We start from the raw sequence: 25,052 nt of genomic DNA, 5'->3' as shown, positions 1-25,052 counted from the left end.
TACACACCAATTCTGCCTTGTCATAGGTTCTGTGACTGGTTGCAGGGGGCCTGGCTAGTGTGGGGAGGGTCCCTCAGTGATTACCCCCACCCCTGAAGGGTGGCCTAGCATTCGAGTACCGACACCGTTTTCACTAGAAAAAGTGCACTGGTCACGCATAAAGATGGGACTGACTTTTATGTGGTTAACCTGGCTGGTTAAGGGTTGAATATTGGCATTTAACCAGCGAAGTGCCGACCCTGCCTCCGGAATGCCCCCAAAATAGCTGGCTTTCAGGTTGGCGCTAACAGGTTATTTCCAGCAGCAATAATTGGTGTAGGGCCCTGTTTACAAAGGCACGCTAGTGTTTTTAACGTGTACTAAAAATTAGCACATGCTAACCGTGTAGATGCCCATGGGCATCTACACGGTTAGCTAAAAACGCTAGCGTGCCTTTGTAAACAGAGCCCTAAGTGTCACTGAAAATTAGCAGCTAGTCCCGAATAGGCAATTTAACCGGCCAGGAGCTGTTTCTGGCTAGTTAAATTGATTTGAATATAGCCCCCTTAATTCACAGTCAAAATCCAGAATCTGAACATAAACAGCTTTGGGATGTTTTGTATGAGTTACGAGTGAGCCTGGTTAGACTGCTGGGAATACAGAGACAGATAAGCCAAGCTTCTTATATTTGTATCTTTATTTTTAAATGTTGTTTTAAGTCATGAATAAAAGGATCCTTTCTTTAGTGGGGTTTTTTTTTTAAGTTAACATCTTTGTTCCTTCTAATGTTAGCTTTCTTGCTTGGAAGTATTGATGTTGATTTACAAGACGTGCTTTCATTTTAAATTATATTGTGGGGAAATTTTGACTTGGGTGTGCTGGCATTTTGGGAAGGAGATTTTAAGTGGTGAGGAGTTTGACATTTGATATAGGAGGCTCAGGAATTCTCAGCAATCCTTGTGTTTTCTCTGCATTACTCTCCATAAACCTCTGATAAGCTAGTTTCACTTTGTTGCTGCCTTGACTGGTAAATTACAGTATTAAGGGAAGAGAAGGTGAAGGAAGTATGATTTGATAGTCCACCTTTCTGGGTTTACAATCAAAGTGGTTTACACATTATACAGGTACTTATTTTGTATTAAAATTTGCATTTACAGAGCACTAAACAGGAATGCAGGATGTTTTTGTTATTACAGGACATATGCAGCCAACTATGAGTTGGATGTCGGACTGCACATTTCTGATATCTGGATTGCTGGAAAGAGGGCAGGGGAAGGATAAGTACTAGTCCTATGCTGAGCTGGGAAAAATGTTGTACAGGGCGTTAAAAAAACCCGAGGGACCATACAGACAGCACTAGAGGAGAAGTATGAACTCATCTCAAGATTTCTCTGGATTCCAACCTAGTGTACTAACCACTACAGAGCATTTCACCCAAGGGAAATGTTAATGTGCTTTACAGTTACAATAGTTTAAAAACATGCACATAGGAACTGAAGCCAATGTTCAAGAAAAGCTCAGCTGCTTATTCAGAAATCCTATGTTGGGAACTTATTTTTGACCGAACTTAGAAGTCTATAGGGGGGAATTCTATAAAGGGGCACCTAGAGACAGGCACAATTTACATGCGCCAATGGTGCCATGAAATTGACAGGTGCTTATATGCATTAGGCGCTATTCTATAAGGGGCTCTTTTACTAAGCTGCGGTAAAAGGGGCCCTGCGCTAGCAGCGGCGGCCATTTTTGCCATATGCTGAGGCCCTTTTTACCACAGTAGGTAAAAAGGCTGAAAAAAAGAAATGGCCATGCAGTAACATTGCACTTACCACCAAACATTGAGGTGATGGTAAGGGCTCCCGTTCTAATCTGGCGGTAACTGGCCAATGTGTGGTGCTGCTCAATTATCACTGGGTAGCCCCCTACAGAAATACCGTGCGCTAGGGTGGAACTATTTTGTACTTTTTGAAAGAGTGAACAATTGAATCACTGTTACCTGTTCTACAACACTCAGGATTTTATAGACCTCGATCATATCCCCCCTCAGCTGTTTCTTTTCCAAGCTGAAGAGCCCTAAACTCTTTAGCCTTTCCTCATACAGGAGGAGTTCCATCCCCTTTATCATTGTGGTCTTCATCTGCCATTATAGTCAAAGGGGAATTGGAGAAAAAGTCCTTAAAGCATTATTTGCCATGTGAGCCTGAGAAAGACATTGCTGTTTGTGACATGATGCTGGGCATAATTAGACATTTATCTGATCTGGTGTGGCACATTTTGTGCTCTTTTAAGAGGTTATAAATGCCCATTCACACTTGGGAAATGACAAAGGGAAACATGATTTGGACCATGTTACCTAGAGATGATGTAGCATAGCTAGGATTAGAAAGCTATGACTTACCCTGGGGCTACCACATACCTTGGCAATAATTTATTGTCATAATTCTTGTAACACTTGGGTCACTAGCCCATACATCATCACTATCTTGGGTACTCCAGAGAGTACCTGGATGGGAATTCTACATGGTATCTCCCATGTAAACCTAAAAGTGGGCTCTTCTAGATACGAAGAAAACCAATCCAACACAACCCTGCCAATTCCCAAGTCTTTCAGATGGCATAACAATAACTTATGATCATTTGTATCAAATGCGGATGACAAATCCAATAGTGCAAATACGATAGATTTGCCAGCATCTACAGCTAGTCTAACCTCATTCATCATTTATTTATTGACATTTGATATACCACCATTTGCAACGGTGTACGAAACCAGAAGCTAGTGAACAGACGTAGAACAACATTATAACATTGAACAGACTGAAAAGACTGTTAAAAATCAGAAACAGAAGGATCAATAGTACAACATAGTTTTAGGAATTATTCTTATCTCTACTATGGCAACCTTTTGTTGAACTGTAAAATCCATTCTTTGAAAGCTGTTGACAGTGACATCTAATGGTTTGATATACTTTGTTTCTTTTTATGATCCTTTTCAAACCAATAGAATGTTTCGATATTGCTCCATTCAAACTGTACTATCCTTCTTTCCTTCAGGTCAGAGACACACTGAGAGAGGACATAAACACACACACACTTAGAGAGGTTGGAAAGAATTCCATGAGCCATGCTCCACATACTTTCTCCATTTGTTTTCTTCTAAGAGGCAGCTCACTCAGAATTCAGCCAAATGTGGTCCTGTTTTGTTAAATTATTAGAGAGTTATTTTGTCCTCAGACAGTCAGACATTCTAACCCCATATGTATAATTTCCTTCCAACATTCCAGTGGGTTGAAATGAGTAAATGAGAATGGATTGTAATTTTTTGCCATTTTGCTCTGTTTAGGGACCCAGTGGGAAAGAATCCTGTGTACAGAATGTTTTGTTTATGTGACTGAACCAGCAGGGTGGTTGCACTATATAGCTTGTCGGTTGATTTATTGCTTGTATGCAGTTTTAACAAAATCAAGATAGATCAACTTGAATTTCCCTCCCACATCCACTATAATCTGGCTTTAGCAAAAAAAATGATCTTGAGCAAGGTATTAAGGTATCAACTGCTATTGATCAGCTAGCTCCACAATGTAAGATCATTTCCAAATCAGATAAATCAAATGCTTGGTTTCATTCAGAGTTGTGTACATTAAAAAAGTAAAGCAGATATGCTGAATGCAGTGGCGTTCCTAGGGGGGCTGACACCCGGGGTGGATCGTCGATGCGTCCCCCCCGGGGTGCACGCCGCTGGGGGGGGGGGGTGCCGCTCGCACCTGTCCTCCGTTGTTCCATGCTTCTTCTCTGCCCCGGAACAGGAAATAACCTGTTCCGGGGCAGAGAAGAAGCATGGAACAACGGAGGACAGGCGCGCGCGGCACCCCCCCAGCGGCGTGCACCCGGGGCAGACCGCACCTACCGCCCCCCACTAGGAACGCCACTGGCTGAATGCCTTTGGTGAAAGTCATGAACTTTTGATTCAATTCATTTCATAAGAACATAAGAATAGCCATACTGGGTCAGGCCATTGGTCTATCTAACCCAGTATTCTGCTTCCAACAGTGGCCAATTCAGGTCACAAGTACTTGACAATCCCAAATAGTAGCAACATTAATGCTATTGATCCATTCAATCCATTCAATTTCTTCTACCCCGCAATTTCCCCAAATAGAGTCTATGTGGTTTACAGGAAAAAAAACTGAACATTCTCAGGAGCTACAAATTTGATTACATTTAGAATAATCAATTTGTATTTAATATATATTTTGAGAATAAAAAAGCTTTAAGAATTTTATAAAACATCCTATATAATAATTCTCACCTCCAACGTTCTGAGGCTGCCTGGAACCGTGGCTTCCGGCCAGAGGTGGTCTACTTAATGGAGTGGAGTAGATAAAAGTGATGTCATGAAAGAAGTGCCACTGATTGGCTGCGCCTCCGAGTCCAGCCCGACGCCCAGCAACAAACCGCCACCCAGCCAGCAGAAAACAGCGCCCCAGGGAAACCGCAACCCAGCCAGCAGCAAACAGTGACCCAGGCAGGGGGAGGAGTGTTTCCCTACTCCTCCCCCTGCCTAGGAATCGCTGCACACCCCCTGCGAACCTCCCGAACCACCCGCGCATACTAACCGCCCTCAATCGGAAAGCACGAAGAGGGAGGGTGGCGACACGGCACGCGAGCGCCTGCGGCGAGTGTTGAATCTGCAGGAGGCAGGTGAGGGCTCAGGACGGGGGTCGGGGTCCACTGGTGACTCGCAAGATGGAGGAGGCAAAGGGGAGCGGCTCCTACTACAGCACAGCTGTCATCCCCGTTCACTCAAAACAAAGGTTGCAAACCTATGAGATGCTGCAGCAAGTTCAATAGACAGGAGTGGAAGTCAGCAAAGCAAGTCTACGGTAAGCAATGAAGCCCATTGGTTAATCTCTGTTTCCACTCCCCTACGCAGCCATCATTGCTATACACTGAAAAACAAGCAAAAACTTGCAGCTGCTTGACATTGTCGTTTTTAAAATGTTGTTCCATCTGAAACAAGTCTAAAGCTCTTTCAACTGGATAGACAGTGCCTTAAAACTTGGAGGACAAAAGGAGGGGGGAGACAAACATACCCTGCAACTCGGAGGGAGGGAGGAAGGAGGGAGGGAGGGAGGGAGGGAGGGGGGATCCTACAACTGGGAGGAAGGGAGGGAGGGGGGACCCTGCAACTGGGGGGGTGACCATGCAACTGGGGAGGGGGGGAAGGGGAAGGGGGAACCCCCTGCAACTATGAGACAGACCCGGGGGGGGGGGACAACGACCCTGCAACTGGGAGGGAGGGGGGACCCTGGCACATATTCTCACACACACTCGCACACAGTCTCACTCTCTCTGTGTCACACACACACACACTCGCACATTCACTCTCTCTCACACAGTCACTCTCACACACACTCTCTCTCAAACATACACACTCCGAGGAAAACCTTGCTAGCGCCTGTTTCCTTTAAAACAGAAACGGGCCTTTTTTACTAGTATTATATAAGGAACGTGTAGATAGATTATCTCCTGTCTGTATCCTATCAAAAACATCTTCTCTCTCAATGGTGCTCCTTAAGGCTAATAATTACCCTAAAGCATAGCATCAGTAATTAAATAATTTGGCCCCTATGATTCTGCCCAATAGGATCTCTAATTCTGGCTGTGGAAGATTTTGCTCAATTCTTAATTTAAAAAACTATTGAATTACAAAACAAAACTCTTCAGATAGGTAATTCAAGGAACGCCTCTTAAGCTAATTTCTGTTGCATTACAGACCTTAGATTCAAACTCGGGATCATTCCCTCTCTGCTATTTGAATTGAATTCTATCCACTGACCCAGCTGTTGCAGGAAAAGTTTCTTCAGGCATTGAAACTCACTTCTTTGCCTGCATTCTGTGTGAAGAAACTAGCCTCAAATCTGCTTCCTTTCATGTATTCCCTAATTTAATCAAGTTTTTCTCCAGAGATTGTTCCTGAGAGTTAGAAACAGGTAGTTACCTTCCACTATCTTAAGAAACCTCATTTTGATCCCTCAGTTTCTGCATAATTTCAGTCAATTTCACATCCACCTTTCTTGGTTACGCTTGTTGACAAAGTGATTCTCTTCATTTGAATATATATATATTTTTAGAAAAGACCTTAGCATTTTATTCTAAGCAATCAGGCTTTCAAGCAGCCCACAGCTCTGAGGCGCTATTAAAAGGGATGATTTACGGTGCTAAAAAGTATGATCATATGACCCCCTTCTGCATGTGCAACACTGGCTTCCAATTAGCAGCAGAATTCAATTTAAAATTCTACTTCTCTCACAAGGCATACTTTACTGGTGTTTCTTGCTACCTGTTCTCCGTGCTCACCCTCTACGCTCCTTCTCCATCCCTCAATCAGCTTGTACTAATCTTTTTGTAGATAGAATGTATTTGGATACAGGCAGCAGATGATGTTTTGTATATTCCTGAGAATCTAGCATGTGATGTTTTTGTTCTTTCCTGAGAAAGTAGCAGAATAGCAGGTGATGTTTGTACATTCCTGAGCAGGTTCACGAGCTGTTCATGTAGAGTTGTTCTTGTAAGCAATGCATGATCATGGTTGTGTAAGCAAAATGTAACCAATAGTAATGATAATACATGTAATATCCATGAATATTCATAGAGTATATAAGAAGGGGATTGACTCCCAAATAAAGAGTTTTTTGCCCAGACACACGAGAGGAGAGTTATTTTGCAACATCTGGTGATCCCCGACGTGATCGGTGAAAACGTGACGTACTTACTACGACTGGAACAGTCAGCGCGCCATTCCTTCTACGGAACACTGTAAGTATGGGGGGAAATTTAACATCATCACATAAACAACATGCACAGGAGCTATATACTATAACGCAAAGATATGGTTCCTCCCGAAATCCAATAACTCTTAAAGATATAGAGCGTTTAATTGAGGAAATAGTTTGTCAATGTCCCTGGTATCCAGAGAAGGGATCATTCGATCCTCAAACATGGGAAAAGATAGGGCAGCAGTTTCGTTTAGAGCCTAGAGTTTCGACTCCTATATTATTGACTTGGAGAGAGATATATTCTACTATAGTAATTCTCTCTTCTGGATTGACAGGCATTACTAACGAAAATATATCCAACAAATTGCCAGGCAAGACCTGGTCTCTTTTACCTCCCGCGACTCTTGGACCTACACCTTCTCCTCCTTCTTGTCGGCTGGCCACCGATATGGGAAGGGAAGAGCAAAACAAAACTCCTGACTTTACTACTACTACCCCTAATAAACCAATTGAAAATATCCAAAACAACAACGCTAATGATAGCGTTATTATTACCAAAACACCAAAGAGCGTAGAACGACCTAGTTTAATTCAATTAGGTATACAGCAAGCACGAAAAAATGGTGAATTCATTTGGAACGATGATCTATGGGATAATTCGGAACCTAATCCTAATTTATACCCAGTTACTAGAACTACAACAATAGAGGCAGGGAACGAAACACATCATGCAGAATGGACTGCTCTACCTTATCAAGTTTTGAGAGAATTACGTAGAGCTATCGTAGAATCAGGTTTAAAAAGTTCATTTGTTCAAGGCATGATAGAAGGGATTAGTAACGGTTACTTAATGACTCCAAAAGATTGGAAAGACCTTTTCCGTATGCTGTTAACTCCTGCGCAATATGTAGTGTGGGATAATGAATATAAGCAAGCAGCACAACTTATCACTGGGACTAATTTGGTGCCTGATCAAATTTATGGATCGGGACCATTTTCAACCCTTGATATGCAAATTCAACAAAACGATACCTGTTTTCAAGCCATAGGCACTTGTATCTTGCGAGCATTTAAAAGAACACCAGAAGGGAATAAACCAACAAAATCTTTTGCATCAATTAAACAGGGTGCAACCGAATCTTACCTTCAATTTGTTAATCGATTGCAGGAAGCTGTAACTAGGCAAATTGATAATCTTGATGCGCAAACAGAGTTATTGATTAAATTAGCCCAAGAAAATGCAAATTCAGATTGCAAAAAGGCATTGCAGACTGTAGCTCATCGCCCAGGAATTACTTTAGCAGATTTATTGAGCGCATGTGCAGATGTGGGGACTCATGGTTATTCTATGAATTTGTTAGCAGGAGCTATACAAAAAGGTAATAAGCCACAGGGGACGTGTTTTAATTGTAAGAAACCAGGACATTTTCGAGCTCAGTGTAGAGCCCCAGGAGGGGGTGCCAACTTTGCAAAAGGACCTTCTCGACCTTCTCGAAAATGTCCTCGATGTCAAAAGGATATCATTGGGCCAATCAATGTCGCTCTAATCCAATTAATTCCACACCGCCACCCCCAAAAAACTTTGCTCCGGGTTAACTCCTAACCTCGGTCCAAAGGGAGTGCAAGGGTCTTTTGCTCATAGTACTACTGCTACACAAGGTAGTGCAGGAATTGACCTTATTGCAGCGGAATGTAAAACTGCCATCTTACCTCATGAAGTTTTGGTATATAATACTACCTTTAAAGGACCCATTCCAGCGGCTACTGTAGGTTTAGTATTACCTCGCTCCTCTGCATCGAAGGCAGGTATTCATGTTATCCCTGGAGTTATTGATGCTGATTACACAGGCATTGTTAAAATTCAAGTATGGTCCTCATCACCTTTAACAATTTCTCCCGGGGACTCGTGGGCACAATTAATTATTTTACCATATTTTACAGCACCTATTCCTTCTACTGTCTCTCGTACAGGGGGCTTTGGATCTACGCGACAGGTAAGTGCAGTTTTAAAACCGGTTTCTAATGCACGACCCACTGCTCAATTTTTATTGCAACAAAAGCCCTTTGTTGGTATATTAGATACCGGGGCGGATGTTTCTGTCATAGCTTATAAACAATGGCCTGTGGAATGGCCCATTGAAGATACTTCACATGTGACAGGAATAGGGGGAACTCAGTCAGCCTCCCAAAGTTCTCAATGGTTATCTATTACATATCCTAACGATACCAAGGTTCTAGGACATATTAAGCCCTGTATTTTACAAGTACCCTTTAATTTATGGGGTCGTGACCTTTTGGAACAATTAGATGCATCATTGATCCTACCTGATTAACAGTTCATAAATATGTCTTTTTCTCTTCCTTTGGAATGGAAAACTGACAAACCTGTTTGGGTAGAGCAGTGGCCGATTACCAGAGAAAAACTGTTGATTTTACATCAATTGGTGGAAGAACAATTACAATTAAATCACATTGAGCCTACCAATTCTCCATATAATACTCCGGTATTTGTGATCAAGAAAAAATCCGGAAAATGGAGATTTTTACATGACCTACGAGCTATTAATGCGATTTTAGAACCAATGGGCCCGTTACAATGTGGTATTCCAAATCCTAATTTGATTCCTTATGATTATCAATTAGCTATTATAGATCTGAAGGATTGTTTTTTTTCAATTCCTCTCCAGGAAAAAGATTATAAATACTTTGCTTTTACTGTACCTGTTTACAATAATGCACACCCTACTACTAGGTATTGTTGGAAAGTTTTGCCCCAGGGAATGTTAAATTCACCCACTATTTGTCAATACTATGTTCATCAAGCCTTGCAACCATTTCGTGCCTATTTCCCTCAACTTTTGGTATATCATTATATGAATGCCCCTGCTTATACTTCCACCTCCTTACAGGAGTTCCTGACCCTCTGGCATATTGAGCACCTTTTTGGTATCCCCTATAACTCCACTGGTCAAGCTATTGTTGAACGTGCTAATCGCACACTGAAAACTGCTTTAAGTAATCTGACTACAAAAAAAGACGGTATTCTCCGTCATAGAGTAAGCATTGATGAATGCTTAGCACAAATCCTTTACACACTGAATCATCTCAATCTCATCAATAATCCTGCTACAAAAACTTTTTCTTCCAGATTTGAACAACATTTTCGTACTCCTGCCCCACCTTTATCTCGTCCTTTGGTCATATACCGACAACTACCTTCTGATCAGTGGAGTTCCCCTGTGCCTCTCCTTACCTGGGGTCGTGGTTACGCTGCTGTTCAAACAGATTCTGGCCCGGTGTGGATTCCAGCAAAGTGGGTGAAACCTCATGTCGTGGCATCAAGGTCTTCACAACCCAATTCCCAATTTCACACTCACCCTTCAAGGACCGCAGATGCAAACACGCAAACGGTCAGTGACTCGTCAACCTAATGCTCCTGTTACTTGGGGACAAATTAAAGCCTTGAGTCAACAAGCTACAGAGACTTTAGAAAAAGCTCATATTGAAAAGACTGATGATAACTTCGTAGTGGCTATTATTGCAGCGCTTAATGCTAATTCCATTACATTGCTTCTACTGTGTTGTTGTTTGTACATACCTTGTGGACAGTCACAATTACTTCCCACAAAAAATATTTGGGAAGCGTTTGCAATTTCACTGAACCAAACTGATTTCTGTCTTTCTCATCAAAAGGCAGTTGGAGAAGTTTTGGCAACTTGCCTGATTCCAGTATGTCATGATCCTAAAGATATGCAAAATGATACTTGGTTTTATTCACAGCTTCCTGTTAATTCATCCTATCGAAATGCTTCTTATGAATACCATAATTGGGGAACACAAACCCTGTTGCCGCCTACTTTGGCAATGCATGTGAGAACCAATCAAATAGCTAGTATCAATATGACATGTGCTCGTATGGTTAATTGTACCCGATCAAATTGTGTTAATTTTGGACCAACTTTGTTAAATTGTAGCTCCTACGAAAATGTTTCATATATTTATAAATTTACTCATTTACCCCCTGGCTGGTTTTGGTCATGTGGAATGTATACCTTTAATTATATTCCAGCTAATATATCTGATGGTACTACATGCTGTCTAAGTCGACTCACTATGGTACTTCCCAGTAAACATATTTTATTTTCTAACTCCTCACATATGCGATCCAAGCGTATGACCCTTGCTGCCAATTGCAATGATAATGTTAAATTTCTGAGTCAAACTGAATATATGGCACTTGCATTTTCATTAATAGGTGTCCCTGCATTGGCAGCGGCAAATGCAAAAAATATTCGTGAATTAGCCTGTTGGGCAATTAAATCAATCAATGCAACCTCCACTGCTATTAGTTTACTTAATGCTGAGCAACAGCAATTACGTCATGGAGTTTTACAAAATCGAGCAGCCATTGATTATCTTTTATTACTTAACCATCATGGTTGCGAAGAGTTTCAGGACATGTGCTGTTTTAATTTATCTGACAATTCAAAGGCCATTGACAAACAATTAGCTTTCCTACGGAATTTAACTACTCATATTACTATTCATAATAACCTACTCTCTGATGTATGGGATCAATTGTGGCAATGGATCCCTTGGACCTGGCTCCGCCCTATTATCCAGTATTTAGTCATTGGTATTTTTGTTTTCACTATTTTTTGCTGTTGTATACAATGCATTCCTAACCTTTTTTCTTTATGTTTTCCTCGTCCATTCGCTCCAACACGTCACTCTGCTCAATATGTTTATAAGCTATTACAAACATCTCCACCTCCATCTCCAGCTGGCACACCACGGAGATTTCATTAAAAAAAAAAAAAAAAAAAGGTGGAGATGTAGATAGAATGTATTTGGATACAGGCAGCAGATGATGTTTTGTATATTCCTGAGAATCTAGCATGTGATGTTTTTGTTCTTTCCTGAGAAAGTAGCAGAATAGCAGGTGATGTTTGTACATTCCTGAGCAGGTTCACGAGCTGTTCATGTAGAGTTGTTCTTGTAAGCAATGCATGATCATGGTTGTGTAAGCAAAATGTAACCAATAGTAATGATAATACATGTAATATCCATGAATATTCATAGAGTATATAAGAAGGGGATTGACTCCCAAATAAAGAGTTTTTTGCCCAGACACACGAGAGGAGAGTTATTTTGCAACACTTTTGGTTATCCCACCTGTCTATGATATGGTTAGATTCTTCTCACTCTATGCAGGGCTTTTTTTGAGGGGGGTACTGATACCGGCACCTTTTCCATTGTCTGCTAAAATTGACCCATGATCCCCAAGTTTTAATGAAAGAGCTCAGGCTCTACATGCCAATTCTGCCTTGTCATAGATTCTGTGACTGGTTGCAGGAGGCCTGGCTATTGTGGGGTGGGTCCCTCAATGATCACCCCACCCCTGAAGGATAGCTTGGCATTTGAGTACCGGCACCTTTTTCGTTAGAAAAAAACGAACTGACTCTATGGCACATATGCTTAGTATCTTCTATCTCTACCATCTCTTCTTCTGCTCTCATTTCCATCCCATGGGGCTCAGCCTTTTTTTTTCTTCCCTCTACTAACATCAGCTGTTTCTTCTATGACTTAATCTAAAGAATGGAAAACTATCCTGCTTATTTTCGAAGGAGAAGGGCAGCCATCTTCTGATACAAATCGGGAGATGGGCGCCCTTCTCCTAATGGCGGCCAAATCGGCATAATCAAAAGCCGATTTTGGCCGGCCTCAACTGCTTTCCGTCGCAGGGCCAGCCAAAGTTCAAGGGGGCATGTCGGCAGTGTACCGAAGGCGGGACAGGGGCGTGGTTAAGAGATGGCCATCCTCAGCCGATAATGGAAAAAAGAAGGGCGGCCCTGACGAGCATTTGGCTGACTTTACTTGGTCCATTTTTGTTTATGACCAAGCCTTGAAAAGGTGCCCAAACTGACCAGATGACCACCAGAGGGAATCGGGGATCACCTCCCCTTACTCCCCCAGTGGTCACCAACCCCCTCCCACCCAAAAAAATTTTAAAAACATTTTTTTGCCAGTCTCTATGCCAGCCTCAAATGTCATACCCAGCTCCATTACAGCACTATGCAGCAGGTCCCTGGAGCAGTTTTTAGTGGGTACTGCAGTGCATTTCAGGCAGGCGGACCCAGGCCCATCCCCCCTATCTGTTACACTTGTGGTGGTAAATGGGAGCCCTCCAAAACCCTCCCGAAACCCACTGTACCCACATCTAGGTGTCCTCTGTTACCCTTTAAGGGTTATGGTAGTGTTGTACAGTTGTGGGTAGTGGGTTTTGGGGGGGGGGGGTTGGAGGACTCACCACACAAGGTAAGGGAGCTATGCACCTGGGAGCAATTTGTGAAGTCCACTGCAGTGCCCTCTAGGGTGCCCGGTTGCTGTCCTGGCATGTCAGGGGGACCAGTGCACTACAAATTCTGGCTCCTCCCACGACCAAATGGCTTGGATTTGGTCGTTTCTGAGATGAGCGTCCTCAGTTTCAATTATGGCCAAAAATGGGGGACAACCATCTCAAAGGGATTTGGCCGGTTTTTAGATGGCCGCCATTAGTTTCCATCATCGGCGAAAACCAATGTCGGCCATCTCTAAGGGTGGCAATCTCTAAGGGCGGCCCAAATGTTGATATTTGGCCGTCCCTAACCGTATTATCGAAACGAAAGATGGCCGCCCATCTTGTTTCGATAATACGGTCGGGTAAGCCGCTTTACGGGGCCGTCATTAGAGATGGGCGCCCCCCCCCCCCCGTTCGATTATGCCCCTCTATGTTGTGCTATTGATCCTCTTCCTTCTGTTTCTGATTTTTAACAATCTTATCTGTATATTTAATGTTATAATGTTGTTCCACATCTGTTAACTAGCTTCTGGTTTTGTACACCTTTGCAAATGGTGGTATATCAAATGTCAATAAAAAAATGATGAATGAGGTTAGACTAGCTGTAGATGCTGGCAAATCTATTTTATTTACACTATTGGATTTGTCATCCTCATTTGATAGAATTGATCGTAAGTTATTGTTATGAAATCTGAAAGACTTGGGAATTGTGTTGGATTGGTTTTCTTCGTATCTAGAAAGGCCCACTTTTAGGTTTATATGGGAGGTACCTTATAAAATTCCCATCCAGGTCTCTCTGGAATACTCCAGGGATCTCTCTTAGCATTCATTTTATTGAATATCATTATTGCCCCTTTGGGGTTCCTCATTCGGTCTTGTCATTGTAGTCCTTTGGTCTATGTTGATGACATACAAATTTTGCTTACTATGGATTCACACTCTTCTGATATCACTTTCAGACCGGCTTCAAACCAATAAAATAGTACTAATTTTCTCTAAATAGGAGGCTATAGGGCTCATTTTCAAAAGAGAAAAACATCCAAAAAGTGGTATAAATCTGCATTTGATCGTTTTTCTGAATAAAATGTCCAAATTGGTATTTTTGAAACCAATTTTTAGACGTTTTTCTATAAGGTCTATCAGAAGTGAGTTTAAATCATAAGGGGGCGTGTGTCAGGGATGTGTTAAGGATGGGATCTGGGCATTCCTAACACTTGGACATTTTTCAGCCATAATGGAATAAAACAAAACCTTCCAGGACTAGATCTGCTTTTATAATGAATAAGGTACATAAAGGTGCTCTAAATGACCACTGGAGGGAATCAGGGATGACCTCGCCTTACTCTCGCAGTGGTCACTGACCCCTTTCCACCTCCACAAAATGTGATTAAAAACATTATTTACCAGCCTTTATGCCAGCCTAAGTTGTAATACTCAGGTTTAATAGAACAGCATGCAGTTCCCTGGAGTAGTCTAGTGGTGGATGTAGTGCACTGCAGACAGGTGGACCCAGGCCCATTCCTCCCTCCGTACCTGCTACACTTGTGGTGGAAACTGCGAGCCTTCTCAAACTTACCCAAATCCTACTATACCCACATATAGGTGCCCCCTTCTCCCATAAGGGCTATTGTAGTGGTGTAATTGGGTGTAGAGGGTTTTGGGGGGCTCAGCAGACAAAATATGAAGCAATGGTGAGATATGTACCTGAGAGCATTTATATGAAGTCCACAATAGTGCCTCCTAGAGTGCCCCATTGCCCTCCTGGGATGTCTGGGACAGGGGCGTAGCCATGGATGGGCCCGGGTGGGCCCAGGCCCACCCATTTCCACCCAAGGCCCACCCAAAAATAGTGGATCGCGATCGCAACTTCAGTTGTGGCTGAGTCTTCTTTTCCCTCCCTCACCCCCACCGCAAAGCATCTAGTTTAACAGTGCCGACCGGCAGCTCTTCAGAGAACCACTATGGAGCCTTCCCTGCTCTGTAGCTGATGAATCTTCTTTTCCCTCCTGCTCCCTCATCCCTGTTGTAAAGCGTGTAGTTTAAATTAAGGGCGCGGCCAGCAGTGATTCGCTGAGCACTCCGGAGCCTTCCCTCCGCCACGATGTGCCCTCTCGGAATCAGGAAGTTGCGCTGAAGAGAGCGGATCATGGCGGAAGGAAGGCTCTGGAGCAGGTCTTCGTCTGTGAATCACTGTCAGCCGGTGCCCTTAATTTAAGCTAGAAACAGCGAAGCGATAGCGAGGGAGGAAAACGGAGTGAGTGGCTGTACCTGCAGGGTGGGAGAGGGACAGGCTGGGAGACAGTGGCTTCATCTGCGTGGGGGGGGGGGGGGCTTGAGGGCATAGGGAAGGGATGGGAGAGAGGTTCTGGACCTTCAAAAGGGGGGGGGGGGGGTTGGCTGGAGAAAAGGGAGAGAGATTCTGGACCTGCAAAAGGGGAGAGATGGCTAACTGGCTGGAAGGAAGGGAGAGAGTTTTGGATCTGCAAAGGGGGGTGGTGGCAAGCTGGAAGGAAGGGAGGTTCTGGACCTGCAATGGGGGGGTGGGTGGCTGGCTGGTTGGCTGGCTGGCTGGAGGCAAGGGAAAAAGGCAAGGGAGAGAGGTGCGGGACCTGAAAGGGGGGGGGGGCGATGGAGGGAAGGATGAGAGGTGCTGGACCTGCAAGGGAGAGAGGCTGGGGGCTGGAGGAAAGGATGAGAGTTGTTAGACTTGCATGGGGGGGGGGTGGAAGGAAGGGATAGAGGTGCTGGACCTGTGGGGAGGGGAGGCTGGAGGGAAGGCCTGCAGGGGAGGCTTGAGGGAAGGGAGAGAGGTGCTGTACAGGAGGAGAGATTAGAGGGAAGGGAGAGAGGGGATGAAGGAAGAGGGAGACAAATTGTTTAACCCACAGTGGGAGAAAGAGCCAAAAGCTGGAAGAGAGAAGCAGAGTGGCTGGATAGGTGGGATCGGAGACAAGAGAGAGACATTGGTGTGAGTGAGGAAGAAAGGGGAGATACAGAAACAGACGTGAGATGCTCTATTGGAATGACATATGAACACAGAGGGGTAATGCCTGACAGAGAAGGAGGAATATGGGAATAGAGAGGCTATGCTGGACACTGGGAGGGAGGGGTATATGGTCACAGGGGAGAGATACTAGACATAGGGGACAATAGGAACTCAAAAGGGAGATACTAGGCATGTGAGGGCATAGGTACACAAGGGGTGATGCTGGACACAGGGGTAGGGGATAGAAGGGTGGTGATTGATGCAGGACTTTGAACATAGTGCTGGACAAGGAACTATAGGGACACAGAGATGGAAGATGGATGGTGGACATGGAGAGAGAAGAAATGACAAATAGACAGGAGACCCTGGTAAGTGAATTAAGACAGCAGATATCAGAGACTAGAACCAAGCTGATTTGAAAAATAAAATAGCCAGACATCAAAAGGTAGAAAAATATTTTTTTTCAATTTTCTGATTAGAATATGTCACATTTGGAATGTACATCTTGCCAGAGCTAGTGTTAGACATGGCTGGAGCCCAGGCCATAAATTTAGGAGGGAACCCCAAAGCCCATCTGCACTGCCTTCAGCTTCCATCATGCTTGTGGCTCTCTCTGGCCAGGGGACCAAGAGCAATTGCTCTAGTTGCACTCCAACACCATCCCTGGCATGTACTATGTTTATATTTTGCATAGGAGGAAATGCATTTCTTTCTGTATCTCTGGTATTGTATTACATGCAAGGTCTGGCTTTTTGGGGTTTTGGTTATATTTATGTTTATACTTTTTAGTCAATTATTCTATATTTGGCATTTTTGTTCCGTTTGTGTGATCGAGGTATTCTGTTAGCATGAATTTTCTATGTAGACTTCTGTAGTAAGTTTGGTTTGTTTAGTTTTCCCAATAGATGTATTGATATTTTACGGCCCAACTGTAATATGTAGGGCAATGCCTTTTTCATAGGTAGGATCCTTCTTTTGGAAGTTAGTGCTGGCATTGTAGATTTGCACTAGGTTATGGGTGACATTTTGATTTAAAGATTGTTTTATTTACTACATGGTGGCTATTGAGATTACGGTGAGTTTTATGGGGAAATGTCCTAACTCTGCTCTGTGCCCATTGGGGGAGGGACAGGGGGTTCTGTGGATGCAGAATTTATTTGCCTTTAATAATAGACTATACTTTCTGGGATCATTTCTATAGCGTGTAACTGGAAAGATATGTTGAAAAGTGTTTGGTCTTGCTATACAGGCTAAGTATGTGTGTTAGGGAACCAAGGCTCAATAGAGGCGGAAGAGTACAATCTCTTGTACTTCCCCCTGAAGGCTGCACTGCTACCCTTATTGACGTTATTGGGAGTGGGGTAGAGCTGGAGCATGGGGTGGGGTATCAGGTGGCAAGTTTTTCAATTTTAAAAAAGTTGGCAACCCTGGTGCCCAACCAAAAATTGCTTTCTGGCTACGCCACTGGTGGGAGACCAGCCTATTAAGAATGCTGGCTCCTCCTACATTCCAATGGCTTGATTTTGTGTGTTTTTCACATGGATGTTTTTTTTCTGAAAATGGACCAAAAATATAAATGCACAGAGCACAAAAACATCTAGCAAATAGCCATTTTCAAAAACAAAAGACAAACTTTTTCTGTTTTGAAAATGACTAAATTCCCTGTTTGAATATTGGACATTTTGAGCAAAACATCCAAAATTGAACTTAGACGTCATATCAAAAATGCCCCTCCACATGGTTTAGTAAGAATTTAGCCACATTTTTTTTCCTATTTCTAAAATACACGACATTATTACCGTCTGTTTCAGGGGTCAAACACTTGCGATGAAAATCACAGAATGTAGGTGCGGAATGAAAGAAGAATGTCTGGTAACAATGTCTACAATGCAGTGTCAGTGCAACAGACGCTATAGAGCCTGCCAAAATATAAATGGTAGATCCGTCGAAACACGGTCCCATGTCGGGTTTTGTACACAGTTGGTGCTGAATAAAGTTACTCCAACATACCATCGGCTGGAGAGATTTCTTGGTCCACCCCTACTCTTTTGCACCTAATTATGCAGAGAAGACACCTGCCTAAGGATGCAACAGTGAACAGGATGCTACTTTCTCCATCCCTTTGGCCTTCTTTCCCTAATACTGTTCAGTTTGAATGGCAGCACATTGTCAGACTACCTCCTTAAAGGTACAGGTGTAGGCTGGTGGCATTCAGAACACTATAAAATATTCTGGCAACAGATCTACTACAACGAATGGACAATAAAAGCAGATACAATCCAATTCCTCTTAGAATGGGACAACAGATGCAGATCCATATTAGACAACATTGCTCCAACCCAAACCAGAACCTCACATTGAAAGAATTCAACACCATGGTTCAATGAAGAGCTGAAAAATCTTAAAACACAAGTTAGAAGGTTAGAACGCGCATGGAATAAAAAGAAAGACGACCCCACACTCAACGCCTGGAAACAACTCCAAAGAAAATACAAATATACCATAAGACAAACTAAAAGATTATATTACAAAACTATAATTGGACAAAATTACAAGGACACACATAAACTCTTCCAACTCATGAATAAACTACTAGATACTATACCAGTCACAACCAACAGCAAAGACACACCAGGAGCAGACAATCTCGCGAAATACTTCAACAAGAAAATCATACAACTGCGACTTAAGGTACCTATCAGTACCATCGACTATGCTGAACTCCTTGAATGTCTAGATCCAGACCCTGGCATTTACCCAGCAGACAGAACCTGGACCAACTTCGAGACACTATCAGAGGATATCGTCTCCCAAACGCTCAAAAGATTTGCCAAATCCCATTGCAAACTAGACATATGTCCAAACAACCTTATGACATCTGCTCCTCAACAATTCACAACAGACATAACGAAACACTTGAATTATAGGTTACAAAATGGACTCTTCCCGAAGGAGAAAGGTAACATCTTACTCAACCCCATACCCAAAGACGCAAAGAAAAGTGCCAGCGAACTAACCAACTACAGGCCAGTAGCATCCATTCCCTTAATAACCAAACTAACAGAAGGATTAGTGACCAAACAACTCACAAACTACTTAAATAAATTCTCAATACTCCACGACTCCCAGTCAGGATTTCGGTCCAACCACAGTACTGAAACAGTACTAGTCACTCTCATGACCAAATTCAAACAAGCGATTGCAACTGGAAATAACATATTACTTCTACAATTTGACATGTCAAGCGCTTTCGACATGGTTGATCATGGAATATTACTACATATCCTTGAGTACTTCGGGATTGGAGGTAACGTTCTCAACTGGTTCAAGGGATTCCTAACCACACGATCATACCAAGTGACATCTAACTTGATTAATTCAGCCAAATGGATACCTGAATGCGGAGTCCCACAAGGATCCCCCCTCTCGCCGACTCTATTCAACCTAATGATGACTCCCTTGGCCAAACTACTATCAAACCAAAACCTCAACCCATACATATACGTAGACGATGTAACGATCTACATCCCATTTAAACAAGACCTAAAAGAAATTTCCAATGACATCAACCAAAGTCTCCAGGTCATGCATTCATGGGCGGATGCATTTCGACTGAAGCTTAACGCAGAAAAAACCCAATGCTTAATACTCACATCTCAACATAACAAGAACAAATTCACCGTCATTAACATACCAAATCTGAACCTTCCAATCTCGGACACCCTAAAAATTCTTGGAGTTACCATCGACCAACACCTAACACTTGAGCCCCAAGTGAAAAACACAACCAAGAAGATATTCCACTCAATGTGGAAATTAAAAAGAGTAAGACCTTTCTTCCCAAGGACTGTTTTCCGTAAACTGGTACAATCAATGGTGCTCAGTCTAGTCTACTGCAACGCACTCTACGCTGGATGCAAAGAGCAAATAATTAAGAAACTTCAGACAGCCCAGAACACTGCAGCTAGACTCATATTCGGTAAAACAAAATATGAAAGTGCTAAACCCCTATGAGAAAAGCTACACTGGCTCCCACTTAAAGAACACATCATGTTCAAAATATGCTCCCTAGTCCACAAAATCATTCATGGAGATACACCAGCCTACATGTCAGACCTGATAGACTTACCACCCAGAAATGCCAAAACATCATCCCGCACATTCCTTAATCTACACTTCCCTAACTGCAAAGGTCTAAAATACAAACTAATGCACGCATCAACCTTTACCTACTTGAGCACACAGTTATGGAACACATTGCCGCACAACTTAAAAAAGATCTATGAACTAACGAACTTCCACAAACTACTGAAGACCTATCTCTTCAACAAGGTATACCGCACAGATCTACCAATGTGAATACACACAACTCCTCCACATCTACTCAGAACTGTCTTATAATTTCTGCTCATTATACTATTATCATGTTTTTTCATTATCATCTTGCCCAAAAACCTTCTGTAACACTAAAGTCTACTCTCTTATATATGTTCACCATTCATGATGTATTCTAAGCCACATTGAGCCTGCAAAGAGGTGGGAAAATGTGGGATACAAATGCAATAAAATAAAATAAATAAATAAAATTGTAGGGGACAGTCACAGGGGCCGGAGGAAGGAGGCACCCCTAATACGATGGTGCATTTATGGAGGGGACCTCATTCTCCCAACCCTGCATATTTGGAAAGTACACACCTGCTCTTGTGCCTATGGCTCCCTAAAAGGTAAATTTGGCGCTGGTCCCCCAGAATGTGGCATGAATGTACTCTGAAACCCACCTATAGGTAGCAGTTCTGCACAATGACTGGAATGCTAGGTTGTTTCTTATGGGGTTCAACGAGTTTAATTTGGATATAAAAACAAACACCCTGTCGTAAAGCCTGCACCTTCAAATCAACAATTCATGTAAGTTTGCTAAAATTTATACAAGGAATTTCAGTATGATATTAAATAAGACTGCCTGTATCTCATCAATGTCTTAGGGGATGAGATATTGGACACTGTTATGGTGTTGATATTTCTGCATTTGGTGTTGTGTGCTGCTGGATTGACTCATCCTAGAAGACAAATACACTTTGCTTTATTTGGGTAATCTTCTTCTCTGTGTCTCCTCCAGTAGAGGAAGCAGGGTTCTTTCTGTACAAATAGCAGCTGCCAGGACTGGAGAATGCCAGTTTATGTGCTGAAACCAGTCCCTTGCTCCCCATTGCACAGCCTGGTAATTTCTGTAGCATATTTATAGAGAGAGAATGACACAGGGACAGGGATCCGCAGTAACTGTGGGGATGGGGACGGGTCAGAGTCCACGGGGACAGGGCGGAGACATCCCATGGGGAAGGGGCGGGGATGGAGACAGATCCCATGAGGATGGGGACAAACTTTGTCCCTTTGTCACTTTCTACTTTGAAGCCTGTCAATGAACTGGACTGTTATTTATGTTTGATTGAGGCAGATGTCAATATTCTTATTTTGGGGGAAAACAAGCCAACATGCTGGCCACAGCTAGCAAACTTTGCCTGGGGGATCCTGTAAATCCTGCTACCAGCACATCTTCTAAGAAGACATCTTCTATTGCAGGAGGGACTGTGGAAGACTGGCGAGCTAGACTGAATCCTGAGATTATTGATGACTTCTTATTCGTCCATAGAATAAAAAAATCTCCCCTCTAGGGCATACAGAATGGATTGTATTTTGTACCCCTGGACAATTTAACAGGGTGAATTAGGATTCCTTAGGGTAGTAGAAGTCAGCTATTTATGGGGTTGGAAGGGTAAAGGTTGGTGGTGGTGGGAGGGTTATTATAGCTGCTAGTTGTTATTATTGTTTTCTATTTGTAATTTATACATAACAGTTGCACAGCATATTGTTCCTTTTTATACTTTAATAAAAAGATTTAAATAAAAAATCGTAAGTGTTTTAGACTTCTGTAGATGAGAACAGAGCCCACAGGGATGGGGTGGGGACAGGGACAGAATCTGCGGGGACGGGACGGGGATGGAGACAGGGCCTATGGGGACAGAGACAGAACCACGGTCTTACATTTCCTTATCTATAAGAATGTGATATATAAAACAATTCACTCTGCTAATTGCTAATTTCTCCTATCAAGGCACCAAAATTTGGAATTCTCTTCCTAAATCAATCAAGTTTACAGATGATTACCTAACTTTTAGAAGTCTTCTAAAAACACATTTCTTCAGTCTGGCCTTTCTGAATACAAAGAACTCTATTTATTTGAATTTTACCCACACCCTTTTCTTAATCTCGTTTTCCATCTAGTCCTACCTAATTACGTACCTATCCACCCTTAATTATTTGTTTGTCCTTGAGATAGTCTAAGTCACTGATTACTTACTGCACATGTATTAATTTGCTTCTTGAGCTTATTGTAATATGTTTTATATTCTGTACATTATTATGTTTTATTCACTTTATTGTTTGTTTGTAAGCCACATTGAAATTGAGTCTATTTCAGGTTAATGTGGGGTATAAATGTCATGAATAAATAAAATAAATAAATTAGCCAAACTGGTCATTTGATGGAAAGTATCACGCTTGATTCTCTGCAGAAACACCCTTTATTTAAAACTGGGTCACTGGGAAGCTGTAAAACAGCCTGCAGCTTTTATTGATACCACTACCTGTAAGTTATTGCTACCATGGTAGGAAAATAAATGTAGCCATTTCTCACAGTACCTTCTCCTTTGAATCCTTCCAGCCTCTAACGCTGTTTTCAGTGCTTACCTGCCTTTTTTTTTTCAAACATATTAGTCCCCTCCCTTGGTCTATACTGACTGTTCTGTGGAGGTTGTTGTGCAATACAACATTTTAAAAAATGTAGATGTCTTGGGGTAAAAAAAGGTTGAGAAACACTGCCTTTGAGTAATCAAAGAATCACACACTTATAGTAGTTATTTATTTTTAAAAGGGTAAACTATTTTTATTGTGTTTTGCTTTATTGAGGCACCCAAAGGTGTCAAGAATAGGCATTATTTAGCGATGGCTGTTATATTTGCTGGGGGAAAGGCAACACCCTTATCAAGCCTCATTCCCATTGATTCCCTCCCAAAGCTTACTGACCTGTCCACAGCCGAGAAAGTGGTGGTTGCACCCCTGACATAATACCCATTTCCATCTAGGGCCATGTCCATATCTTCTCCATAATGACCTGGGTGCTCTGTCGTCATCCTGTTATTGAAAAAGAAAGAGTAAATGTGTGTGTCTCAAAAGAAATAACCCCTTCCCCTCATCCAAAACCAGCATAAGAGGTAGTGTACAGCTGATGTAGCACGGTGCTTCCCAAACCTGTCAGTATTTTATATCACATACATTGTTGGTTTAATCATGAATTAATAATGAATGTGACTGTTGGGCAGATGGACCATTCAGGTCTTTATCTGCCTTCATTTACTATGTTACTAAATCTGTCCTGGGGACCCCATAGCTAATTTAGAATATCCACAATGCATATGCATGAAGTTAATTTGCATATATTGAAGACCAGCATATGGAAAGTTATCATAGGAAAATTTATTGTAGGTATGTTGAAAACCCAACTGACAAGTTTGGGACACAGCTGCATTTACAGAAACTGATAGGCTTTTTTTTACAAAGCCGCGCTAGCGATTCCTGCGCAGCAAATGTGAGGAAGCCTATAGGAATTGAATGGGCTTCTTCTCATTTGCCACTCCGAGAATTGGTAGCGCGGCTTTGTAAAAGAGGCCCTGAGTGAGTAACACTGATCTTTCTGTTAGTGGGGGAGAAAATTTGATACTTTGCTAATAACAGAGACACCTTTACTGAAGTGAGATAAGGTACAATTTTTTTCCCCAAACTGCAAAGGATCCTATAATAACAGCAGACAAAACTATTTCAGCATTTATATGATGTGATATAACAAATTATTGGGATTTATGTATTAACTACCTTTATGAAGAGATTCACCAAATATAAGCACAGATACAATTGGGGCAAAGTTATCAACCATGGTAAAAGGTGAACTTTTATTGCACCTTGATTTACCACGGGATTCAGCAATCTGTGGTATCTCAGTCCTGCAGGTTGCTGAATCTCATGGTAAAAGAATAATGCTACTTGTCAGTCACCTTGCAAACAGCATTATTCTATGTGCTCAGGAGAATCAGGCCTGAAAGCTGTGGGCTAATGCACCCGGGCCCGATTTTAAAGGAGTTGAAGTGCTCTTGTAAACCCCCCTCATGCTCCCTAATGAAGACCACTCCCAAAGCCCCTCCATAATCATGACCCCCCCCTGAAGACCCTTGATCAAGGCCACCCCCTCCGAGGATTCCACTTCAGTGAGGGTCTCGTGGCCCTTTACCTGGTGGTCCAGTGGGTGCTGGGCAGGAGCAATCCCTCTTCACTCTTGCCTGCTTGGTGCTGCCTCCAAAATGGCACCCCTAGTGGTTGTCTTGCGCTACTACCACTAGGGATAAGGAAATATGATCCCTCCAGCTAGTAGTGCAAGATTACAGTTAGGGGCACCTCTTGAGCCTTTCTAAGCTGCCACACTGCTTCTTTTTATCTGCACTTACTTTGCAGTTGGTGTTTGCATCTCCTTTTGTTGTGACTGTGTTACAGAGCATAGAGCTGACTATTCAAGCACAGCTAGGCCATAGCAGCTCTAATAGGAGGAGGGAGAAAGCAAGAGCTGCTCTCTCTACTACTACTACTTATCATTTCTCCCTTTCAAATAAAATTACCCCCGCATGTGCAAAACTGACCTATTTCGAATAATAGGGAAAGTAATGGAGACGCTACTGAAAGATTGTGAACTACCTAGAATTCAGTAGATTGTAAATCTGAGAAAGCATGGTTTTATCAGAGATAGATCATGCCAAATGAATCTGAATGATTACTTCCTTTGGGTGACTAGAAAACTGGCTTGAGGATATGTGCATGATGGAATCTACTTGGAGTTCAGCAGTCTTTGATACTGTCCCATATAGGATGT

At 42.5% G+C, this 25,052-nt stretch overlaps 1 protein-coding gene across 1 annotated transcript in view; it reads right to left on the bottom strand.

Moving 5' to 3' along the window:
• DPT (dermatopontin) overlaps positions 1 to 25,052 on the bottom strand; it is a 70,850-nt gene that overhangs the window by 5,534 nt on the left and 40,264 nt on the right. The window contains exon 3 of the mRNA XM_030203852.1: positions 23,162 to 23,269. Coding sequence (XP_030059712.1) covers positions 23,162 to 23,269 — 108 coding nt within the window. The remainder of the gene's footprint in view (positions 1 to 23,161; positions 23,270 to 25,052) is intronic.

Source organism: Microcaecilia unicolor, chromosome 5, assembly GCF_901765095.1.
Source record: "Microcaecilia unicolor chromosome 5, aMicUni1.1, whole genome shotgun sequence".
Lineage (NCBI taxonomy): Eukaryota > Metazoa > Chordata > Amphibia > Gymnophiona > Siphonopidae > Microcaecilia > Microcaecilia unicolor.
This window is presented reverse-complemented; position numbering and strand designations above follow the sequence as displayed.